Source organism: Ixodes scapularis, unplaced genomic scaffold (assembly GCF_016920785.2).
Source record: "Ixodes scapularis isolate PalLabHiFi unplaced genomic scaffold, ASM1692078v2 PGA_scaffold9__187_contigs__length_104089568, whole genome shotgun sequence".
NCBI lineage: Eukaryota > Metazoa > Arthropoda > Arachnida > Ixodida > Ixodidae > Ixodes > Ixodes scapularis.
The window spans coordinates 66031641-66056326 of NW_024609884.1; the positions used below are offsets into that span (position 1 = coordinate 66031641).

Here is a 24686-nt window from a genome sequence, read left to right on the forward strand (position 1 = left end):
ACGATCGTGTCCACAGCGCGCGGATATGGAGCAAAGAACTGCAGTTTAAAGCGTTTCCAGTGATGGAAGCGGCATTTGACCTTTTGTAGCAGGCTCCGTAGCGGGCAAAATATTGGTTTGGAGCAGCCACTGACGCTTTTGGAGCAGATGCCAACATCTGTTAGCACATCAGTTGAGAATGAAAAACTAATTGCATCTCTAAATGAGTTCATTTATGATAGTGATCAAGGGTTCCTCTTCAATAATCGAGCATATTACTTATTACCGTTTGTGATAAGAGTAGACTGGGCGTTAAAGGAACACAGTCGTCTTAAATAAGGCTAAGGTCAGAGTAGGTTTCATTTACGGTGGGTATAAAAAAATGTCTTAAAAGTGAATCATAGCGCAACACTTCGTTGGGATAAATCCTCTCTTCTCCCCATTTTGCACTCGGTAGTTAGTTCAGCCTGTAAATATAATTTACGTAAAATGCCAGCAAGAACAAGCATATCCGCCAACACGTCTACCAATAAAAATACGTCCCATAAGTTGAATGAACCTAGCGAACTCAAGACTAATATCATAAACTGCAAAAACAACCACCCAGAAATATTATTAAAGACTACACTTGCGCTTTAAAGGTCACACTGCTCTTTAGTGGCGTAGGAACCAGAGTTACTTCAAAGTTAGCTGCTCTTTCGATCGACAGCTGCACGGGAACTACCGTGACTACCGTATTCATTCAAATATATATAGACTCGTGTTCCCTTCTCTTTACTTTTTTTTTCAATTAGAGATTAACTTACAATTAGGACAAAAAAGGTCGACCTGCAATAATCTTGAGCATACTTAGGGTGCCTATCGCGCCACGCCAGACGCTCCCCCAGGTCAGCCGCTGCTCCTAGTACTCCGGTGCAAAGCGGTGAAGCTCGACGCGCGCACGCTGGTGAGAGGCTGCGAAGGTTGACACGAGCAGCGCAAGTGCCACGGTACTCCGCAGCCACGGAACAAAGGCATGTGGCAGACATGACAATCAAGTGATCGTGACACGAGTGCAAGACCCTGGTTCTGTCTTATCACAGTAGCCGCAATCGACAATCCCACTATTTTGCAAAGTTGTCCTAGGACTCGACGACATCGTCTGGAAATTTAGACAATGTCGCCGGCCAGAGCGGACGATGCCCAGCATCAACGGCTGCGGCCGGTTGATTCGCAGCATCAAAGCGCGACATCATGGCATTCCTAACCTCCTTGTACGTGTTCTTTCATCAACTAAACCAATAAAAAAAAAAAAAAAAAAAAAATATATATATATATATATATATATATATAAACTCTAAGTTGATCTCTGCGCAACAAATGCAGCAAAAATGCCATTTTGGCGCAATATGTAGCAGACTTTCGTTCATGGCGCTATTAGGCGCAACACTTCCATCACTTCGTTTATCTGAATTCTTTGTCCGACCGAAGGAACAAACAAAATTTCAGTGTTTTTTTTTTTTTTTTTTTCTATTTGTCACCGAAACGCTTGTGGGCTTACGGCACAACAGGTTTTACAAATCTCGTCGTTTTGCCACTAAAACATAAGTTTCCCTCTAATTTCAATCGCCCAACTCCCATGTGTGCTTTTTGTGGGTCTCGACTTCCGGCCCCATTTTCCTAGAGTAACTGTACATTTCCCCACCCCACCCGCCTTCCCTTTTTCCCTTCTCTTCCATGTCATCAACTTGTTGCCCTTTTCTCTGCTTCCCGAGTTCCGTCACTTGAAAAAGAGCATAGGCTCGAAACACCCTCTGAGTCGTTCTGCTTGTTCGTGTTTTATTAAGGTAGAAAGACCTCCCACAGCCGGGAGGAGGGGCATTTGGCCTCAGTTGATTCTGCATCGTGGGGTCTTCTGGTGGTCTCCTAGTTGTGGTGCTGCGATGGAGTGCAAACGTGTCCAATCTGGTTAGGAACTGGTGGTAGTGTCAAGTTAGATCGCAACAGCCGATTGGAATTCTAGACTCTGTGACCGTTTGTACCTGCATAAGTGCTTCCTTTAAGCCGCTGCCGTATGATGTCCAGCGTGGCCGAGGAACGCAACATTCATCCTTACGTTTTCAGGAGAAGCTTCGTGTCTCATGAAAGATTGCGCACACCAAGAAAAACACATCGATGGAATCTCAATGGGCACAGAGCCTGTTGAGAACTGATATTTCAATTCAGCGTCTATAGGTTCTCAACTCCCCCCCCCCCCCCCCCCCCCCCCCCCGAGTAATGTTTATATATATATATATATATATATATATATATATATATATATATATATAAAAACAGCGAACTTTAACTGGTTTTTAGCAGGATTTGTCGCTGTTGAAGAAATCACATTTTGTCGAAAATGGTCAAATTGACGGTGGATTTTTCTTATTACAGCCAATCTGGCAGCGGGTGGTTAGCGGAGGAAATAGCCAAAGTTGCCGACATCAGCGGTGAGTCAGTTTGAACCAATCGTTTTTGAAGGCCCATGCGAGGGATTCAGTGCACTATTAACGGAGCTCATGCCGTCACTTCGAATCATGGTTGACGCGGCCACGGGGCCCGCTATTCGGACTTTCCGTAGATCGTACGCTGGGGATGGCGGGTGCTGGGGGCGCGTGCTCAACCAGCACTCAAGTGACAGCACGAGTTTCCGCTAGCAACGAAGCTCTTGATCTACGAAATATCCCTCTTCTAAATAGTCTCCACCCTGTCGAAACCGCGACTCCGGATCTCAACGCCACTGATTCACTTCCGCCCTTCTTTCCCGCTAAGGCGGTCTAAATCAATCAATGTTTTCTTATATTGATATTGCAATTAATGCAAAGGTGCAAGCGAGCTGGACAAGGATAACGATAATATTCCCTGGAGAAGGGGAACAAGAGCGACAAAGGACAAAGGACAAACACACTTTTCCAAACACAGCTAGGTGACTGGTGGGCGACTGGAGGTGTATTTTTTTTTTTTTTTCTTTAGTCGTGCACCAGTTACCTAGCTGTGTTTGGAGATTTGTATTTGTCCCTTGTCCCTCTTGTTCCCCTTCTCCAGGGGTTATTAGCGTTATAGTTTTCCGATACCCTGTTGCAGGTTAAAGGGGCCATAAAATGAATTTAGATTGGGATTTTACTAATAGCATATCGTTTAGTGGGCCAAAAGAAAAAGGGCAGAAAGTCAAAAGCCTGCTTGTCGGTACGAAACGCTGAAAACGTAGCGGACTATTTTGTACCTCTTCTCCTTCGAAAGCTCTCCGCCTTTTCACTGCGAGACATCTGCAGTACCAAAGCACGTCAGCCGGTCCCAGCCCACGCATTGGACACTATTGCGTCACTACTCTCACCATACTCCGTTCGCCCCTAAGCTGACAGTGCAGGGGAAGCTACCCGACGCTTGCGTGTCCCGCTCGGGGGCAATGCTTTCCCTTTAGCACGGATGCACTGCGGCGAAGCAAGATAAGCGAAATTGCGCAGCTTACTTCGCGTATTGCCGCTTCACTGCAGTACATGAGAGCGGTGAGAAGCGCACTCAACAAAGCTGACTTACACGCCAGAGCAATGCGTCTCAGCTCGGAGCGTGGAAGCTTACTTACACGCCAGAGCAGAGCGGGCTAACGCGTCTCAGCTCTGAGCGTGGTGCGAAAGCTTGCGCTACAGAACCTTCTGGGTTCAATCCCCACCCCTGCCCGTTTCGAACTGGATGAGCACCGTACCGGCGTGCGGTCCTGTATCACTACTGCGTAATGACCCCAGGCTAGCGGTTGTACTGCACTGGCTGAATTGCTCATCTACAGGGGGTAACACTTGCTTCGTTTGATTTACCTGCACCTCCTGCACCGGTGCAGAAAAGTGTAGGGCAGTGTACTTCCGGTCTGCGCATTGAGATATGACCGGAAGTACACCGCCCTACACTTTTCTGAACCGGTGCAGAAGGCGCCGGTAAATCGAGGAAGCTAATGTGGTCATGTTTCTGGCAGACAAAACTCCCGCTGTATAAACTAATGACTAATTACTTTTTGCACTGTTGACTTGGGTCACCCGTGGTGACGGAAGTCAAATACTCCTAGTATATAGATAAAACTCGAGCACTGAGAGAGCAATCGGCCCTAGACCCCGTACGGCCGCTTGTTGTGGCTGCTAATTTTTCTCTTTTTATTTCTGCAATCACCATTGTGCAGCTGTGCAGACAGTGACCATCCAGCTCATTTTTTGGCATCATCCTCAATGTTCTTTGAGATTTTTGTGTAAAGAACCACAACCATGTTAACCATGGATTTTTTTTTTCCAAGTTCTGTTAACATCATTAGGTTGCCCTTCTTTTCTTATCTAGAGAGACTGGCGATTTAAGCAGGGTGGCGAGCCTCATTTCGTTCGCCACGAAGTAGGCACTGCAGGACTTCTAGCTTCTCCATTCATGAGTTGCCACAGGGGCTTTGCACCAAAACAGTAGCCGGTGATATGCACACCATACCGGTGCAGCAATTTTTTTTCATCTTGGGGATCGAGTTAAAATAAAAAAAAAGACTCGAACGGAGCCCCCTCGCGTGGCGGGTCACACTGTGGAACTGCTGCGATTCATTGCCACTTCGCCCCCTACAGCTTGACTGGAAATTGCTAGAACTTCACAAAGAAGAGCTTAGCTTTATTCATTTAGCCGCTGAGGCAGTCGTACATTCACTGAAATATTAGTGGTTATTTTTTGGACGCAATGCTGAGAACAAAGTAACGAGTCTTGGGAAATGCCAGCTCGCCCGAAGAAACAGAGCACCAGGAACATACCAATGCTTCCCATTTTGACCACTAGATGGTGTCGCAGGTTTGAAATCCAGCACAAGGAGGGTATATCAGTATGCAAGTTGTATGCTAACGTTTGTATGTTAACGTTTTAATTAATGAACACCTCAAAAGCTTGCTGCCCAAAAAATAAAAATGGCTAAACCTGTTTAGCAACCCTGTGGTTTTTCCTGAATTTATGCTGAATTTGTGCAAAAGTTCAGATAACATTCGGCGATGCCGAATCCTGAAATTCGGTGCCTAATTTTTGACAAGTTACTCCTAAGCACAAACGGATCACATGAAAGTCTTCCACCATATGATTACATTCTCTGTACATAATTTCCCCCAGAAAGTAAGGTGGGTAATGAAAGGCAGACCATGGATTAATTGGGCGAGCAAGCTTCCACCACTCTGTTCGCCACCCAGTCACATGGCAAGCTTGCAGCTACACTTACCTTGGTGTGGGTGTCAAGCACGCTCTTGCATCTGTGGACATGACTCGAATACATACTGTATACTGTATCAAGGGTCAGTGCTTCCAACTCTGATCAGACCGTTTTCTTTCTTTTCAGATGATGGACTAGCTTACCAAGACAGTTTCTAGCAAGCGCAATAGCACACAATGTAGAGCTGAACGAGTAGCAGGCTCCTATTCTCTACCATTGTTTCGTAGCCACAGGGTCAATCATTGTATATAAAAAGCAGCACCACCAAGCAATGAGACTCCTCGTTTGTTACGACCGCAGGCTACGGCGTGATGCAGCTACGAGGTATTACCATTCGCACGCACATTCTCAATCTCTGTATCTGAAAATAAAATCAATTTATTGCTTACTTGGACATTCAAGAGATGTTGCAATCACTTCCTATTGGCCAAGCCAGTCAAAACAGTTCAGCAGCATGTCACAGAGAAAACGAGTTTCAGACATGCAGGCTTGGCACTCAACAACAATCGCACCAGTTCTCCTCGGGGAAGCGAGCGTGTGCAGCTAACCTTGAGAGAAAGTTTTCAAGTATCGCAAATTTATTGTACCGTCAAATGGAAGATGAAAATTGCACACAGTAGCTGTAAAACAAACGCGCTCACAAACGCCCTTAAAACAGCACAGATTGTCTTCTGCTCCATAAAAACTTTTTTTGCCTGGTGGGATAAAAGAAAATGTTCTATATCACATGTTTGCACGGAAAATGGAATGAATGTATGGAATGATATGGTTTCGGTTATCGTTGCAGTATGGCGTGTCCTAAGCTTTTACAGAAAATATCACATGTACACACAAAGCACTTACGTCGCGAGCTGCCCCCCTGCAGCCCCATGGGCGTCGAAGGCAGCCGACTGCGAGTCAATGGACACTAAGTACTGTGCCCAGAGCAAGGGTGCCCAATGCCCCACTGGTTTCGAGGACTGCCCACAGCTGGGCCGAGAAGCCAGCGCCCCCGGTGCGGGACAGTCGATGTACAGGCACACTGATTTGGGCACATGACTGCAGCAAGACTGGAAAGTTAGGCCAGGTGCACAGCGAGTAACCTTTTAGACCGTTGCAAAAAAAAAAAAAAAAAGGAATGTAAGAACAGCTATAAAATCCTTCGCAAATAAACACTCTGTCGTTTAAAAAGTACGGTCCCTGCCAAACTGGTTGTGGTGACCAGGCACACCTCTGTCCCAGATAAAACGCTCGGAGGGAGTGCCGGGCAACCCTGTGGGTCGGCCTCCCACCGGCATCTCCGAGGCATTTTATGAGAGACTTAAATAACCGTGCCGGGCCCCCCTTCCTTAGCAACCGTCCCTTGGCCTGGGGAACCACCGTGCCGCCTGGCACCACGCGATAGAGCTCTCTTCTAGAACAGTTAGATATGTACACTGTCCCCCGCTAACGCAATGCTCAGACATTACCACGACGGAAAGTCTTCGCTCGTTAACTATTGCCGACCTGGGGCTGCCACACTCAGCATTCTGACTTGTCTTCCTCCACCAAGTTCTGTGTGTCCTTGTCCGTGTCTACCGTCGTGGGGTCCAGCGCCGTCTGCCGCAGAGGCACGTGCGGCGACGACCGGTGTAGCACCATCGACGGGTGTAGCACTGCGCTCCCCACATTCACTGCCTTGTTGCTCGCTGGCTCGAAGCAGTTCTTGTCGTACTTCTTGTCGAAAACGTCCCCGGGCACTTCGTAGAGCCCCCCTTTCGCTGGCTCGCCGGTCGCAACCGGCGTCTCCGTGTTCCCCAACGCGTCATACATCGGGTTGCTGAAGTCCGTCGGCTTGTTGACGTCGTTCAGGCCAAACTCCGCATCCAATGGCTCCTAGAAAGAGATCGGTCCCAATCAACAATGTGCACCATCAAACTGGGTGCCCTTTCCACCACCCACTCACCCCATTTGTTTCAGCTGGCCGGTTTCTCATGAAGTTGGGAGAGAACTCCACGTTGGTGCCACTCCGGAATGAGACGCTCTGGGTGCTCCCGCCGAGCCCGCTTTGTTTGCTGCAAAAGACGCCCCGTGCTCTCACCATTGCACAACCAAAATGCTGGCGGAATGTCACTTACAAGTGCCTTCGGCGGACGCAGACAAACAGCGTGGCAGCTACAATCATTATGATGATGACAACGATAATGGGAACCAAGACAGCAGCAACACCTGGAGCAGACGAGGATGAGCAAAGTCTGTCAGTACGCGCCCTGAAAGTCTCGTTGATTGCGAGCACTCACCGCTTGCCCCAGACAAGGAAGAGATCCGCCTCCGAGCTATGAAGTTTTCGCAGTGCATGCCTTCAAACTCGCTCGGGCATCGACAGACAATCTGGTCATCACGTACGCTCTCGCAGTGGCCGCCGTTGCGGCACGGGCACTTGTATGGCTGTGGCTTTGGCACTTCAAACCCTGCACAAGACGTTTTATGGTGCATTCATGCAGAGTTTTGAAAACGTTTATAAATCTGAGCGTGTCAATCATAAATGCAGCTCCATATTCCCCAGCATTTCTTCGACTATAAACTTCATCTTAACACAAACTAATCTATTGAAAAATATGCTGTGAAAGGTGCACTATGGGGTCTGTGCAGGTGAGGTATATGGCCAGGGGGACATAATTTAGAAGGCTAATTGTCAAGATAAGTAGGATAATGAACGGAAATTTTTAAGAAATGTGTTGAAAGTCTGAATCCAAAGAGCCGTTGCTCTGATTGCCACTACCACTGAAGCAGACGAGGCCCCTGTTTCAACGATTCTGCAACACACACAGAGAACCATTTGCTGCAATCAAAGAAGGAAGTCCAGCCAATGACAAATGTTTAGACCAGGGGTTTCCAAACGTTTTGGCTAAGGGGCCAGATCAGGAATCTGTTGCTGTCTCGAGGGTCGGAAAAGAAATAAGTAAATATGAATTAGATCTTAGATAAGCATTAAACACAAAACTTAAAGTAAAAAAAAAAAGAAAAAAAAAAAAAGAAGAATTTAAGATGGATGAATACATGTACTTGATTTTGAAATTCAATATTTAGCTAATTATGACAATAGACACTAATTGGGGCCCAGAAAACTCACCAGGCATTTATCAAAGCACATAGGAACTTTGGCATGTTACACAGGGCAAAGGTTAACAAGAATGATAGAACAGATGCTTATAATGTGCAATAGATACGCCACAGGATACTAAGCACAATATACACGGGCGTACAAAGGAATTTTAACATATGTAGCTACCCAGATATAAAACAGGAGACTAGAATGGTGATGCTGGCAATGACAATGTTTAATGAATAATATGACAAGAGGAAACGCCTTACGATAGGCAGATTTTCCTAGTTTTTCGGGCATCTTCGTTTATGCGGCTGATCCGCGTTGCCACGCCATTTCTTTATGTGCGCATATTTCTGCACCGGTAGCAGCGGGCCTGCTGGAAGCAGGCCACTGGCCGGGCTTCATTGAAGGTACCACAGCCAGCCACAGGCCAGTTTAAAGACCTTCGCAAGCCGTATTTCGCCTGCGGGCTGGGGTTTGGAGACCCCTGGTTTAGACAAACCTGCAACCTGTGTAGTCAATCTGAGGATGCTCACTCCAGCCAATCTGCAGGCAAGGCATCCGTCAGAGCTCTCTGCACACTCTTCAGGCAAGTTGGCCTCCAGTAGTCCTCTCATAAAATAGTTTACTGATGTTCAAATCTATGCAGCATTTTACAGACAATCGATCCCCAAATAATTTAAGGAGATGAAGATATCTACAGCCTTTACTGCCCGATAGATTGATGTAACAGCTGCAGCAGGCCGATGCAAACCTCAATTCACTCTCAAAGTACCCACCAATACCTAAATAGACCATAGCAGTCATGGTACCTTTAAAAGGTGGACACCAAAACTTGGGCATCTGTCTTAAAAAGGCAGAAGCAATAGATCATGTCTTCCCAACTGGCAAGGCCCAGAGACTCACCTGCATCGCAGCTGCCGAAATTGACGACGTGCAGAGAAGTTCCATCGGGGCAGGCGCAGCGGTAGCCTTGCGGGACCAAGAGGCAGAGATGTGAACATGCCGACGAAGGGCAGCGGTTCAAAACTGAGAAGACAGTGAAACAACCTTCAGAAACTGCCTTATACAAAAGGCTGTTTGTAGCTAAAACGAAAACTGACCTGTCAGGTTGTATTTGAGTGGCTGGAAGATTTTTACGCCAGTTGGATTTTCAACATTTCTCTTGACGCGAACTTTTACACCTCGGCCGTGTTTGTCTTGCCGGAAGATCTCGCCGGAGTCTCGAGTCACCCAGAATATGCTATCTTCAAACAGATCCATTGCAAATGGATGCAGTAATTCTATAAAGAACAAAGAAGAAAAAAAGGTTAATGAAAGGATTGTGCTTTGGACACAGAGTTGGACAGACAAAAGCAATACAGTGCTCATGATTCTGCCTGGCCAATAGAGGACATTTTCTTTGATTTGCAAAATGCCCGAAACAGGTTACTCGTGTTTCCAACCAAGAAAAGTAGTTTTCATCTCAATTTTGTTCTGCCCAACAAGCTGTTCCTCACTCATTCTTTCTTTCTTGTAGCAGTAAAAATATTTTACAGCAAAGCTGTTTATGGCTAGAGTTCCATGCATTTTTTAACAAAAACTTGCGCGCCCTCTCTTTGTTGTTGTTCCAAGCGCTTGTGTGCCTAGTTTCCTTCCGCTCTCCCGGGGTGGCAGTCCTGTTGCGCATGTCTACTTTCCGCTGGGTGGCAGTCCAGTCATGCGTGTCTAGTTTCCTGCAGCTCCTGTGTCACGTCTGTCTTGTGCTAAACAGCTTCGCTGGTCATCCACCTCCACAGAGTGGAATGGCTCATAATTTTTTATTTTATTCTTTTGCTAATCACATACGATGTTTGAGAAAAAACAAATGCTTATCTGCATGAGTTAGCCACATTATTTGCTCGTTTTCAAACAAACCATGGCACAGCTAACGATATGCTACATCTTTTGTAAACCGCAGCTTTGACTACACTTATGGTGACTGAAAACTGCCTCTCTTCCCAAGTTGCAGTTCTTCAAGCTGAGTAAATACCACTTATATGTTCCCAATGTAGAGTACGGTACTATTCCTTTGATCAACAAACTTCACCGACAGATTCGTGTGTTGACCTATCCAATTAAAAAACGTGCATGCTTTACCTTCACATTTCTGTGCAATGGCAGGTTTGATTTCCTCAAACACAGAACTAGCTGTTTAGTTGCACATAGCACTAGGCATGGCAACAAGATGCTGATTGATGAATGACAGTGTGGACTGCTGTGAATGGTCATTTTAGGTATGAAATAAAATCCAAATAGCATATTCAAATAAAAGAATGTTAGAATAATCTTGAGCACACAAATTGATGTTTAATTCAAGTTGTAAAGGTTGTAATAAAAAGATTCCTAATTCAAATTAAAAAAACCTTTTGTCAATAAATTATGCAAATAATGAATTTTGTATGTAGAACCTCATAGCATGTGAACGATAAGTATGCCTTAAAACAATCCAGCTAAAGTCATTAAAGTTATTTGCAAGCTTCATTCTACTGCTTCGCCTAATTTAGTTTTAATTTATTATATTGACTGTACCTCGAACGAATAAAACATATGTAATGGTGACAACTGAACAATGGAGTTCAAATAAAAATAAACCTGTAGAGCATCTCAAATATTTTCTTGCGAGTACCTTCGCGAAGTCTCGAATTTCAACAAGATATCACCAGAATACCGCAGTCTATCAACTCTCGAATTTAAATAAGATATCACCAGAATACTGCAGTCTATCAAACAATAGCCACAGTTTAAGTACAAATTGTACTGCAACTAAGAGCTGTTGCACAACCCTCACGAAGTTCCTTTTTTTAATATACCCTAAGCTTGCGTGTTTAAGGTCCCACTCGTGGGGGAATGCTTTCCTTTAGCACTCGGATGCACTGTGGTGAAGCAAGATAAGTAAAATTGCGATGCTTACTTTGCGGTCGCCGCTTTGCTGCAGTACACAAGAGCGCGGTGAGAAGTGCACTCAACAACGCTAACTTACACGCCAGAGCAGAGTAGGAGGAACAGAGAGATTGCGAAAATTCCGAGTACTGTCAGTGTTTGACACTGACAGAGAGATCAAATAGGATAGTATGTTAGTATGTATTTGCAGCTAGAATCGAAAGTTCTGAAAATACGCACAAGCCTACCATCAGGATCTGGACATGTAGCGGGGCCTGAGCCATTATATTTTTTATATTAACAAACTGAAATCAAGTTTTGGCGCAATGTTGGCACAAGTTCCTCATATCTGGGCTAAATGGAGCAGTGTAGCAGGGTAAGCCCTCTTTGGTGCAGCAATCCCATCACTGCCATTGCAAACATTGCAGAGCACACTGCCTAAAGGCGAATCTCCTTCAACATGTCTTTCCACAATGCAACAGCTTTCTAAATCAAAATTGGACTTCCAAGCTTTCGAAAAACTTCAAAAAACAAATGAAAGTGTTAAAAGAGTTTTCCTGCTGCATCTTGTCCAGTAGGAAAGCGAAATAAGGTTTTCTACCATTCTCCATGCAAGTGGAGCTGGAATGTTGGTGGAGTTTGCCGCTAGTCGCCAAGAGACGGCACTCGCGTCCAAGCTAATTTACTCCCTTAGGGAGCATACAGATACAATGGCTCCAAGTCACCCCACAACGCACTGACTGCATTTCAATTTTTAACAGCCCAACAATTAAACGGACACCTAAAAACCGCAAAAAAATTATACTAGAACCAAAAGTACAGACCTCCCATTTCCACTTTTTCTCAGTGTGGAATTGCGCGACAGGAAACATTAACACTTTCCACATCCCGTTTCCAGATTTTTACTGAAACTTTGAAGACTACAGAATAAAACTCTTTAGTAGCCACTGTGGAATTTCCATTCATGTGTAATGGGCTGTATTTTTATAGGCTGAAAAACAGTCGGGGTAGTAGGAATTTCACAATATTCGCAACTCCAGAGGACGCAATGCCACCCAGCGGAAAAGGTGTGAAGGAGAGACAAGGGGAGCTACCGCCAAATATGCAGTGAAGGCTGGCGGCTGAAGAGCAAAAACAGAAAGAATGGGCATTAAAGTGGCAAAGTCACCAACAACTCAGATCAAAGGTAAAGTTATGGTCGCTCTGGGATGTGGCCACTCTCCGAGCATGACTAAAGCCCGAGACTGTGCCAGTGGCACAAAGCAGCTCTCCAACCAGGAAGAAAGAACCCCTCACCTCCACTAGCAAGGACGACCCGGTTGGAGCCGTCCTGCTTGGAAGTCTCGATTGTGTTCAACTTGCTGTCGCACCAGTACACTCGGTGGTCAGAGGCATAGTCAATGGTCAGGCCTGTTGGGTAGCCGACTTTGTCGCCCACAATGATACGGCGCTTTGAGCCATCCATCCAAGCAGTCTCAATCTTCGGGTTGGAGCCAGCGTCAGACCAGAACATCCAGCTGCACGGAAACAAGATTCAAAGCACATTTTGACAACTCTTAATTTGCTACATAACTCTAGAGGTGTGCAAAAGTCAAAACTTGCAAATACAAACTCAATGTGAAGAGTGCAAAAACTTACCTTGAATACAGAATTTAACATTAAATATGCAGATAATAATAATAAAAAAAAAAAAACTAGAAGTTGCTAGTGAGCATTAAAACTTGCACTATTACTGGAACAGTTATGGTGATGTTATCTATTTTAAGCCCCCTAAAACAGGGGTTAAACTTTTGAATTTCGAGGGACACCTATCTTGATAGCTGAGGAATACACCTCCTGGTCTCAGTATTAATGGAATAAAGTACTGCAGAAGCCTTATAAACAGTAATGCACTTACACTTATCTGGCAGAAAATTATGCATCAAAAGATGGCTCCGACCTTTTAAATTCAGCTGTTACTTGGGGGCAGGTGGAAACCTTGAGGGTACTCTGGGAAACCCTTCGGTTCCCAGGGACCCCCTTTGAAAACCCATGCCCTGAAGTGAGGTATTTCTGTTTCTGTGGCCCATAACCCCTTAACTGTCTTTGCTGCTCAATTTCTAATCCCCGTTTTTTTTTTTGTTTTTTTTTTTTGCACGTGTGGTTTCACGTGTTTCCACAATTGGTCACCATCCTTAAAAACGTGTACAATAAAAAAACACATGCTGCCATCTCTGAGCAGTGCGGCAAACTAAGCTCTGAACAAGCTTGGGTCGTCCGAACCAGCCAAGGGGCGAGGTAGGGTGCGCGGACGAGCCACATTCGTCCAAAACGGTTTGGGGACAGCTCTAAGTGGACGAGCTCAGCTCATGCAAAACGGTTAAGGGGTTAAGGGGCAACACTACTTCTAGAGTTTTTTTTTATTTAACTTGTGATCGCATTCAAATGAAATTTACGTAGTTTATCTCCATTTACAATCTGACTACAAATAAGTACTTGGGTTTGACTTAGCCCAATTATTTTTGTTAATATTGTAAGTTTCATTTGCAAAGATTATGGCAAGGATGTTAAGACAAATTAAAATACTGAGATCAGAAAATAAACTTATCTCAGTAAACTACAAGGTCTGTGTAATCCAATAATATATAAATGAAAGCTTTAGGGCAATTTACAGTTCTCTTTCTGACAATTGAATTTTCCAGGTTCAAAATTATTTATAGACTGAAGTATAAAAGGCATCTAAAAAACCTTGTGGCATCTAACATATTTATACCTCTTATTAATACCTCACACATACACCTACCAGAGAAATAAAGAATGATAAAGATTGGATATGTGCATTTGGCTTCCATAAAATAGCAAAGTGTGTAAACAGTTCATTCTAAAATAATAGCACAAAACCATGCACAAATCCATTTTACTACGTGTTCAAGTAAACATTAGGATAAAAGATTCTTCCTGTGAAATACCAGGGGAGCATCCACCCCACTTTCACTGAAAACTGGATGACTCTAGACATGAGTGCTTGTCCTGTCAAAGCGGGCATTTATACTTATAATTTTCAGAATTCTCAAGTTTGGGAAATGCTAATAGTGGGCACTCGAACGAAGCGGGCGCTTCAGCGGTATTTTACGGTATTTCACAAAAATACTTCAGGACACTTGATACCGTAAGTGCCTGTGAATCTTCAAAAATTAGTTCTTTTGCATTCTTTTTTTGCCTCAAAAAGCAGCATCTTCCCTTAAATAAAATACAAAAACATGTTTAAATGAAGGGGGCTTAAAATGTAAATATAGCACCTAAATAGCCGCTAAAATAAGAGTGCAAGATTGAGTTAACCATACTTCCCTGTTATGATAACACAAAGACAAGAACATTGATAAAAGACCCCAACACGAAAAGGCCAAAAAGCTGCGAGTCACTCGGGACTCCAGAGAAAAAACTGACAACGCATACTTCCTGGATACTTCCTACAAGCTGAAATACTGTGTAGAGTAGTGAGTGGACAGCATAACTTACCCCATTTCTGGATCTACAGCCATCGAGGTAGGCCTCTCTAGATTGGTGGAGAGGAGGGTCCTTCGGTAGCGGCCGTCGATCAGGCTGACCAGAATGCGGCCCTTGGGACGTGTGTTCGACAAGTCTGTGTCCATCCAGTAGATCGTCCTGCAAGCCAGAGAGCCTGAGCCTGCGTCACCGAGGGTCCACCGGGACTGCTTACCTGCCCACCCAGTCGACTGCAATGGCGTTTGGTTTGTTTAGGCCCTTCAGCTCCAGATTCTGTGGGAACCCAATGCCTGAGCTCACATCCGTGAGGTTGGGCAAAAATGCTCTTTTGATGGTCTTCTCGTAGGAGTCCGTCCAATATAGCACATCTGAAAGGAATTACCCCTTACAGACTTGCCTACTAGTTCATCTTTTCAGGAGCCCTAAAGCAGCCCATGGGCCTGCCAAAAGTTTACCACGAACCAGAGAGCACTGGAGCGGTGGCTCGAATCTAACACCTTTCTATCTACTACTTGTCCACGCAGCAATCACTGCGATACGTGGAAGGAGACCAGCGAACAAAATTTGACTCCGAAGCGAATTTGAATATTTTAGAATACAAATAGTTACATTTATTGTGAACCGAGCATCAATACTTTAATAAATTACGGCTGGAAATTTTTTCTAGTAAGCATACCTTAGAGAAGAAACAGTTTTATTACAAGAGGGACATTTGACATATTTGTATGGCGAAGAAAAAAATTCCCTGATAAGTTGGGTCAAACCGAATGTACCGCATTTACTCGAGTTATAGCCGCACTGTTTATGAAGAAAGCCCGAGGGTTTGCTTTTCCGTGGAGCACGCAGATTGCCAATCACCGCGTTCAACAGCATGATTCCAGCTGTTTACAGGACAGAGATAACGTCTTCGTGCGAAGGTACCGTCTGTGAAGATTGAATTTGTATGGACAGTCATGTTCTCGATATGGTTATTCACTATGTTATTTATGCGCAACACAATGATTGGTTGTATATGTGTTCTGTAAGAAAGTAGATGCAAGGGCCTTGTTCACAAATAGTGTGGCTATTACTCGAGAAAATACGGTAACATGGCAAGCAAAGCAATGACTACCTTATTTGAATATAACAAGAGGTTCTCTTTTCAGGTGCTTTACTTTAAAATCAGGAGTTGAACAACTATAATTATAACCAAAGAAGGCCGACATACAATAGTGAGGAAAATTTCGGAGACTATCAGGCCAACCGAAATGCTCCGTCACCACTGCAGTTTCTCCTAGCACGTTGGTGCAAAGGAGTGAAGCGGGGTGTGTGAAATCTGAGATTTCTAAAGAACATTAGTCAATTTTGAATATTCTAAGAACTTGCATACTTCGAACAGTAAGACATGCTGCAAATCGAATTGAATAGCTAACTATTCGCAAATGATTCAAGATTTAGAATACTTGCACACCTCACCACTCATAATTTGATGTCCACCATACCGAAGGAATCTTTTTTATTTTAACAATTTTCTTCATTATTCTCAGTCACTGGTGAAACATCCTGCATGTTGTTACATGTGGTCTCCATGGTTTCCACCGGTTTTGATAAAAGTTGAACAATTACTAGTCTTCGTTCTTTCAGACCCAATGCATTCCGGTAGCAGCAGGTTTCTATGGTAAGAGGTTTTATTCATTTCATTTACTGATCCTTAAAGGGATGCTGAACCGAAATCTGGATTCCACAAAACACGCGGCAAAATAAGAGTGCAACGGGATGCTACAAACACCAAAACATCACTCATACAGCGTTATCTCGAACAGATGACCGTATTTTTCAAGAAAAGGAGGCGGATTTGACAGAAATATTCACGTCATGTTTCTCCGAGAAGGAAAGGAACGGCCTCGCGTCTTCACTTCGCTCCCTCAAGGCCTCGTGGCCTTGAGGGGGCGAAGCGAAGAGAGGAGGAAACTAGGTATATTGACGTCGCGCGCCTCGTCGGCCTGGTTCAATCTCGACCTCGTTTTCCAAAAATACGGCCGTCCATTCGAGATATCGCCTTACGAGTAGTGTTGTAGGGATTGTAGCGTCCCGCCTACATCTCCTGCATCGTTTTTTCTGAAATCCAAATTTCGGTTCACCTTTAACCCCCAACCATTTGGACGTGAAGCCGTCCCCAAACCGTTCGGACGAGTATAGCTTCGTCTGATTTCCCCGGTTCACACAATCAACCGTTTTGGATGAACAGGCTCGCTCATGACATAGTTTGAGGCTCTGCCAACAGATAGTAGCACTTATCTGATTTATTTTTTAAAATTTTGTTTCTATATTTTTTGTGGCTACCAACTTAATTTTGAAGGCAACAAATGAAATTTTGAAGACAATTAGTTTCCCCAAACTAAAAGCTGCTAAGGGGACCCCTTTCAAGGGCATTACATAAGGAGAGAGAAAACTCAGGTTGTCTGCACCATGGGCAATGAAACCAAGATTTTTTTTTTTTTAAAGAGGCTTATAATATTTAAATGAAAGAGCCATTTAAACAACCTGTCATACAAGACACCAAAAGTAAAAATTAAGCTAAACAACAAACGAAACACTATTATGCTGCGAACTACTTGATTTTTGTGGGCTATATTTCATGAATATAGCAAAGTGCTAGCTCTAGAAATCTTTCGAGGGCACAAAATTTTGCAATTAGAGGGGTGTGCTATACGCATTCATCACCATGAGGTGATGTGTTAGTGTGACACATTTTTTTCTACACAACTTAAGACACTGAATGTCGCAAAAAGTGCATGCAGGGTTTGCACGCTAACTTCATTGCGATTAAAAAATCAAGCTAACTTCATTGCGATTAAAAAATCACGCTAACTTCATTGCGATTAAAAAAATCAACCTCAAGCACATGGGCAACAAAAGGAAAAGTGAAATTTGGGGTTTGACGTGTTAAACCAACTAAGGGCATGTGACACGCACCAGCAGAGGATGAATTTAGACCGCCTGGGCCCGTCTGCTCATCAGCCGATTAACTTTAAAACTAGGCAAAAAGTTAACCACTCGTCCATACTAGCTATGTACAAGTACCTAGCCAAGCTTGATGAGGGCTAGATGCACGATAGCTTCGCGTTTTATTACAGGGTGGTAGCTCGTTTTCGGAATGCAGAGCAGCACACATTTAAGCTTGAACACTTTTTGTTGCTTGTGGTACAAATATGGGGCAAGGTAAGTAAAACCTAGTGATTGAGTGTTTGGCTACTTATTAAATGTTTGGCCATCTGAAGCCAAGACAAACCTCATTGAAATTTCCTTCCCAGTGCGAAAGTCGACGAGGTTTAGTGCTAGAAACGATGAGGAAGAAGTGAGCATGCAGTGAAAGGTAGGCGGCATACCGGCAGCATGGTTGACCAGCATACAAGAACTGTACATAAAATCTTCATAAAATGAAAATCTCTTACTTCGGCTCCAGCGGAAATTGGTATGTGATCTGTTTCTGCGAGCCATCAGTGCCCAGCTGATGGAGTCAAGACAATCCACTAGGATTCCAAAGACGTTGCCATGTCAACAATTGCAGCTTCTCTTTCGGATTAGGACAGGGCTCTCCCCAGGAAATTTTTAGGAGTTTTAGCGACAATTAGTGGCACAATTCTGCCGAAAAAACACACTTTGCGTAGGCTTTCGAACTTTGCAGCCCTGTGAGTGCCGCCACACCGTGGTGATAAAGCAAAAGCGGGGAGCGAGTGAAGAGGCAAATAAAGCAAGCCACAGCGCGAGCAAGCATTGAGCAGCGAAAGAAAAGTCTCCTCGGCTCTCTGCCGCTCACTGCCTACAGAGAGAACTGCTGTGCAGTGTGCATTCGTCGCGTCCGTTTATTTTGTGTTTCTCCTCAGCCAAACCTCCCTTGCCCTCCCTACACCCCTTAAAGCGCTCCACTCTCCTTGTTTGAAGGAGAGGTGGCAGTTGGCAACGTGATAACACGCAATAATGTGGCGGTGTGCGGGCCTTCTGAGTACAGCGGTCTGCAGCCATGTGCACACACAAAATCACATTGTCATCCTGCGGCATAATCGAGATGGTGGGTGGTCAGTCAGAGCAATGGGTGGTCAGTCGGAGCGGTGGGGAGAACCTTGGCTTAGGGATAGCCAGAATCGAAAGACAATCCAAAAAAATGGAGCGAGATCCTAGCTCATACTTTGCGATTTAAGTGAGGTACGGCAAAGCGAAAGCATCCTGCACCATTCATTGCTGACAAATGCGCCCGATAGTGCAGCGACTACAACGTATTAGTTCTAAAGCGTGCGACGCTCGCTGGGAGGGGCACCATCACGTTTCCCCACCCAGGCGAAAATTTCTAACTGGGACCAGTTGGCACCTCAACTGGTTTCAACTGGGACTAACTGGTCCCAACTGGGAATCAACTGGGACTAACTGGTCCCAACTGGGAATCAACTGGGACCAATAGGAGTCCAACTGGGACCAGCTGAGGGGTCAACTGGTTTGAACCATTCCCAGTTGGGAGTCAACTGGTTTGAACCATTCCCAGTTGGTAGTCAACTGGTTTGACTCCCAGTTGGGAATGGAGTGCACTGGAACCAGTTAGGAAAGTAACTGGTTGGAGCGATTCCCAGTCGGACTTCAAATGCCTTTCCCGTTCCCAGTTCACACTGGGCGACAATTTGGACAAGTTGGGGGTGTATTGACCTTTGCTAATGAAGAAAACTAAAAACACTAACATTTTTAGATTTATACAAATAGGGAATTTTAATTACTGGGGTACATTTGTATGTTTATTAAAATAATATAAAAATTTTAATTAACTAAATAATTTTTTCATTGGCAAATATAATTAGTGACAAAATGTGTTCACCTAAATGAACATTTAGTGCATTATTAAAATATATTAAAACATTTATTTAAATACCTACAGTATTTTTTTTTTTTCTTTTAATAAATAAATTTATCTTTTGACTAATCAGAGCTAGCCGGCCGCCGTGGCACGCGGGCGCGGATTAGTGGTACGCGCTGTCGACAGATGGCGCTGCCTATGCTGACGCCGGAGTCGGACGGACGCGGTGGAGAAGGGTCGCCATCGCCCAAGTTGGCGTCGTTATGAAAATGTCAAAACTACAGCTGCGCTTCTTTGGACCTAACTGTACTCACACCACGGTGGCGGCGGTGAACTTCGAGGATGGAAAGATGCAGTTCAGCGATCGGAGGGCACCCAGGAAAGACCGGACGGAAGAGAACACGCCGCGGAGAGCACAATGGCGAAAATGGCGGGAGGTTTACCTCGAAAATGTTCCGACTGTTGTGACAGAGATTGCAAGGTGGGAGCGCTACCGCATCTTATCAGGACTTCACCTGCACAACGCAGGATCACGGGTGAGCACCTTTCTTCACGCGATGGGAAGAGAAGCCGAGGACGTCTTCACTAACAGACGCCAGCGGCCGATCTTCCTTCATCTCATGAATACCACCCCTGAAAAAGCGATTCAACCGTCGCAAGCAAGTGGCTTAACCCGGAGCGTGTACGTCACCGAACCTATTTAGTTTCATTCTCCAAGTTTTTGACAATAAAGTATTGTCAACCTTCCATTTTGTGCAGTGTTTCATTGTTGCTGGAGTTGGTACCAACTCCAACTGGGACCAGTTGTAACTGGGACCAATTCCAGCTGGGACCAATTCCAGCTGGGACCAACTCCAACTGGGACCAGTTGCAACTGGGAATTGTTCCATAAACCAGTTGCAACTGGGACCAACTGGTCCCAGTTGAAAATTTTCGCCTGGGCACCACCCCTACTCTACCGGTCACGTGACCCAAAATTCCCCCTTGTAGGGAAATGCGGTTAACTTTCTGCTGCGGTTAAAGTCAACCGGCTGATGAGCAACAGGCCCTGGGGTTCTTTTCATATGCAACCAAAATCTCTGTTACATGGCACCTTCTCCGCAACTAGCCTCCATCCAACTGCGGGCACCTCGGCCATGATTCGAATCTGCCGATCTGTAGGCCGGTGCTTTGCCTCCGAACCACCGAGGCAACTAAGCACATGGGCAACAACAGAAATATTATGGTTCAACTCATGGGGCTTTCTACTTCTGCGCTGCATAGGAAGAACATCTCGCAAAATGACTTACTCTCTCGTGGATCAAAGTCCAGCGACTGGACTCTGCTCTCTCCCGTGATAACAGAGCTCTGGATTTCATTCTTCATATCCAGCATCCTGACGTCTGGACCGTTGGTGTAGAGAATAATGGGGGCAGGTCCTACAAAAAAATGGACAAGCATGCATAAAAGCTTGGCCACCCAAAGGCAGGCAGTGGTCCATACCTTTAGCATGGCAATGCGATTTGAACATCTCGTAGCCTTCTCTGCAACGGCAGCCATAGTCTCCCATCAAATTTTCACAGATTTGGGAACAGTTGTGACCAAAGGTGGCACACTCGTTAATGTCTGAAAAGAAAGAAAAAAAAGCCTGGGCATTAGAGTTATTTTATTACGCCACAACTACCACGAGCTTTCCATCCTTCCATCACGCCAAAACTACCCTGAGCTTATGCACATAACTTAGTGAAGGGAAGCCGGTGAACAACAGACCTTCACATCGCTTGGGATCGTCCTCCTTTATCTTGTAGCCATTGGCGCATGTGCAGATGTAACCATTGGAGTCGCCCAGCGTGGTACAGTTGTGCTCGCAGTTTCCACGAGACGTCGCGTCACATGTGCCTTCATCTGCCGGAGGAGGTAAAAGGTTAGGAATCTGCTACGGCTCGAGAAACTTCCTGCAAGACTTACGGCAGCCCCGCTCGTCCGATAGGTCTCCACAGTCGTCCTCATGGTTGCACACGTCCATTCTGGGCACGCACTTGCCATTGGTGCACTTAAACTCTGTGGCCAGACAGGGCAGGGGCGCCAATTTCCCACACAGCTGGTGGTTATTCTCATCCGAGCCGTCTCCACAATCATCGTTTCCGTTGCACAGCTGCCACAGTGGGATGCATTTGTTGTTCTGGCACTGGAACTTGCGGGTGACATCGCATTTGTGGTCCTCTGCGTGGAAAGGAGGGCGTGGGACTTGAGAAGGAAGGACCCAGAGGGTTTGCCCCACCCTTTGCACTCGTAAAGTTTCTCTTACTGCAGATAGAGTCGGCCTCGTCCGAGAAGTCTCCACAGTCGTCATCGCCATCGCACATGAAGTCGGGCCGGATGCAAACCTGGAAACCAGAATGGACAACTTGTTGAAATGACTCAACTGGAAGATAGTAGGATTATGCAAATATATGAATATTCGTTTTGAATAAGATGCTATTCAATAATCGCTTCAAGATGGACTGCGATATTCATATTTTTCAAAGTAATGATTGCGGCGGTTAGCCCTATTGAGCACGCTTCTTACCGAGCGCAGGTGCATTGTGGAGAAGCAACACCCTCAAAGCTCACTTTCGCAAGTGTGTCTTCTCCGCAGTGCACCGGTGCTTGGCAAAAAGTGCACTCAAGAAGCCTAACCCACCGCTAATAACACTTAGCAAAGTACAAATATTGCAGTAAGACACTTAGAAGAAAAGCACCTTTTTCCTGGTGTATTTGTAAAGAAACCAACTGAATGGTAATCACAGTAAAACTTTCTTAAATTAAACTGACTATTTTGCAAGAGTATGTTAGGCAGAGATGCACTAACAACCTGCATTCATCATTAATTATGGTCTTTTTTTCAAATACGAGATTGAAGAAGAGATATTTTTATATAGGAAGATTTATAAATCTGATTAGGTATAGCTGGGCATCACTATAGGACCTTTTAAAAGGCGGAGAAAAGGAGGTGCTGTTACAAAGTCCCCGCGAACTTCCAGTCAAATCAGGGGACAAACGGTGCCCATCACAGCACTGCTTCTTGTAACGTTCGTGAAATCTTTTATGACCAGTTCTCCAGGTGGTTAGCTAAAGGACCAGTTAGCGAGATACTTATTGGAGACTTTTTAACACTCCTTTTAAGACGACCAATCTCCTCTTATATGTTGAATAGCTCAGCAAAAGGATCTTGCTAAATCCCTAACTTTGTGATTTCTCTAGAACTTCATCGTCCCAGAAATTTTGACATCAGCAGGTTCGGTAAGCCTGCAAAAATGGAGCGACCGGAAGTCTCTTGGGTACCCCGAGACAGTTTGTGTTTGTAAACAAAAAAAGGGTCTATAGGTTTAATTCTATGTCGATTGCATCCTTTACGTGGAATCCTAATGCAGGCATTGGACTTTCTGAGGCCACAGTCCATAAATATGGCTAGTTTAAAATTAATTTAAGAAATGAACAAATGAAAGGTTGGGAACAACCTTCACGAAATAAGCTGGGTTTTCATTAAGCATGGTGCAATAGTGACAGGCTTAGAGAAACTATTCAATATTCCATTTGAAAATATTCGGCCAAAACAACTATTCACCTCGAATTCACTTGAAACTCAAAATCCGCTATTTGTGCACATGCCTAGAAAATATGCTTGCTCAATGTAGTGTAAGGAGTGCAGCTTGGAATAATTATACATTTCTCAATGCATCAAAACTAAAATGCAAACAAAGGTGAAAAAAAAAAAAGGAAGGGAACTACTATTTTTTGTTTGTTTCATCAAGGTATCAGATGGAACTCCTTTCAAATTATACCCGACTAAAGTAAACAGCTCCACAATGCCAAGACATGCAAGAGGAAGCAAGAATTTACAGTGTTGTTGCACTGGAACATGTCCTGACAGTAAAGGCCCCCGGGGAATCGGGTCGGGCAGTTGAGCTCGTCCGAAACGTCGTGACAATCCTTGTTTCCGTCGCACACGAGTCTTTTGAGGATGCAGTGTCCACTGGTGCATTTGAATTGGTTCTCCTGCAAAAAATAACAGCTCTCAGAAATTATCCTAAAAAAAATAAAGCCTGGGAAAGTTTTTACTTTGCATTCGTAATTCAGACAATCTTTTTCGTCACTTCCATCCTCGCAATCGTTGTCGTGATCGCACCGCCACCTTGACGGAATGCACTTCTTGTTGGCGCACTGGAATTCACTCTCCGAACAGTCCCGGTAAAGTTCCGCTGTAGGAATGGAAAAATGCAATCAGCATACAGCGGCGCAGCCCCGTGCAAGTACACTGTGCACAATGCCCAGCCCAGAAGCCTAGGTGCTCACCGCACATGGTGCCATCCTCGTCGGAGTTATCGCCACAGTCATCTTCGAAGTCGCACCTCCATCGCAGGGGAATGCACCGATTGTTGCGGCACTTGAAATCCCCCGTCTCGTGGCACTTGGGACAGTACTCTGGGCTCGTCTCGTCGGAGTTATCGCGGCAGTCGTCCTTGCCGTCGCAAAAGAGCCACGTCGGAATGCACCGATAGTTGGTTACGGAAGGGCACTTCTGCCAGCCGGTGGTGCAGTTGCGGTTCCCTGGAGGACCAAACCGAGGGCGTCGTCAACAGGTTGCGACACTGTGCCACCACACTCGAGTGAGCCACTTACTGCACTTGTGAGCAGGCTCGTCCGAGTTGTCGCCACAGTCGTCATCAAAATCGCAGTACCACAGCTTTGGAATGCATTTTCCATTGTTGCATTTGTACTGAGTGTCCGTGTTGCACTCCTGGTGATCTGAAAAAAGAAGCAAAACCATCATTCTCGGCAGAGGCTCCTCGACCAGCGCAACACTTACGACAAATGGCCGGATCCTCGTCGGAGCCATCTGTGCAGTCGTTGTCACCGTCGCACTGCCAAGACACGGGAACGCACCGACCAGTATTGCGACACTTGAAATTATGCTCTCCACACGGATACCCTGCGAGGAACGACACGCAACCGCGACACTTTAATCGAGAGCTAAAAAGCATCAATGTTCCCTACCCCCCTCCCCGCCACCCAAGCTTTCCCTCTTATCTACTCACCACAAAACTTCTCGTCACTTTTGTCGTTGCAGTCATTGTGGCCATCGCAAATCTTAACCCTTGGCACACAAGTGGAGTTATTGTGGCACTGAAACTGTCCCTTTTTGCACGCAAATGGAGCTGAGGAGAAAGAAACAACCAAAT

General features: G+C 45.1%; 2 protein-coding genes across 2 annotated transcripts in view; one reads left to right on the forward strand and one right to left on the reverse strand.

Annotated features, from left to right (window-relative positions):
- The window catches only part of LOC8029714, a 70870-nt gene extending 65272 nt beyond the window's left edge, over positions 1-5598 (forward strand). The window contains exons 5-6 of the mRNA XM_002406992.5: positions 2392-2447; positions 5336-5598. Of these exons, the coding sequence (XP_002407036.3) occupies positions 2392-2447; positions 5336-5367 (88 nt within the window). The 3' untranslated portion in view covers positions 5368-5598. The remainder of the gene's footprint in view (positions 1-2391; positions 2448-5335) is intronic.
- The window catches only part of LOC8029713 (low-density lipoprotein receptor-related protein 2), a 239990-nt gene continuing 220869 nt past the window's right edge, over positions 5566-24686 (reverse strand). The window contains exons 59-78 of the mRNA XM_042287297.1: positions 24543-24662; positions 24314-24436; positions 24127-24252; positions 23800-24054; positions 23566-23705; positions 23347-23502; positions 21773-21851; positions 21433-21687; positions 21235-21369; positions 20968-21090; positions 20775-20903; positions 14878-15031; positions 14676-14822; positions 12474-12694; positions 9380-9559; positions 9183-9305; positions 7468-7638; positions 7306-7396; positions 7134-7242; positions 5566-7063 (exon numbers count right to left, since the gene is read on the reverse strand). Of these exons, the coding sequence (XP_042143231.1) occupies positions 6710-7063; positions 7134-7242; positions 7306-7396; positions 7468-7638; positions 9183-9305; positions 9380-9559; positions 12474-12694; positions 14676-14822; positions 14878-15031; positions 20775-20903; positions 20968-21090; positions 21235-21369; positions 21433-21687; positions 21773-21851; positions 23347-23502; positions 23566-23705; positions 23800-24054; positions 24127-24252; positions 24314-24436; positions 24543-24662 (3191 nt within the window). The 3' untranslated portion in view covers positions 5566-6709. The remainder of the gene's footprint in view (positions 7064-7133; positions 7243-7305; positions 7397-7467; positions 7639-9182; positions 9306-9379; positions 9560-12473; positions 12695-14675; positions 14823-14877; positions 15032-20774; positions 20904-20967; positions 21091-21234; positions 21370-21432; positions 21688-21772; positions 21852-23346; positions 23503-23565; positions 23706-23799; positions 24055-24126; positions 24253-24313; positions 24437-24542; positions 24663-24686) is intronic.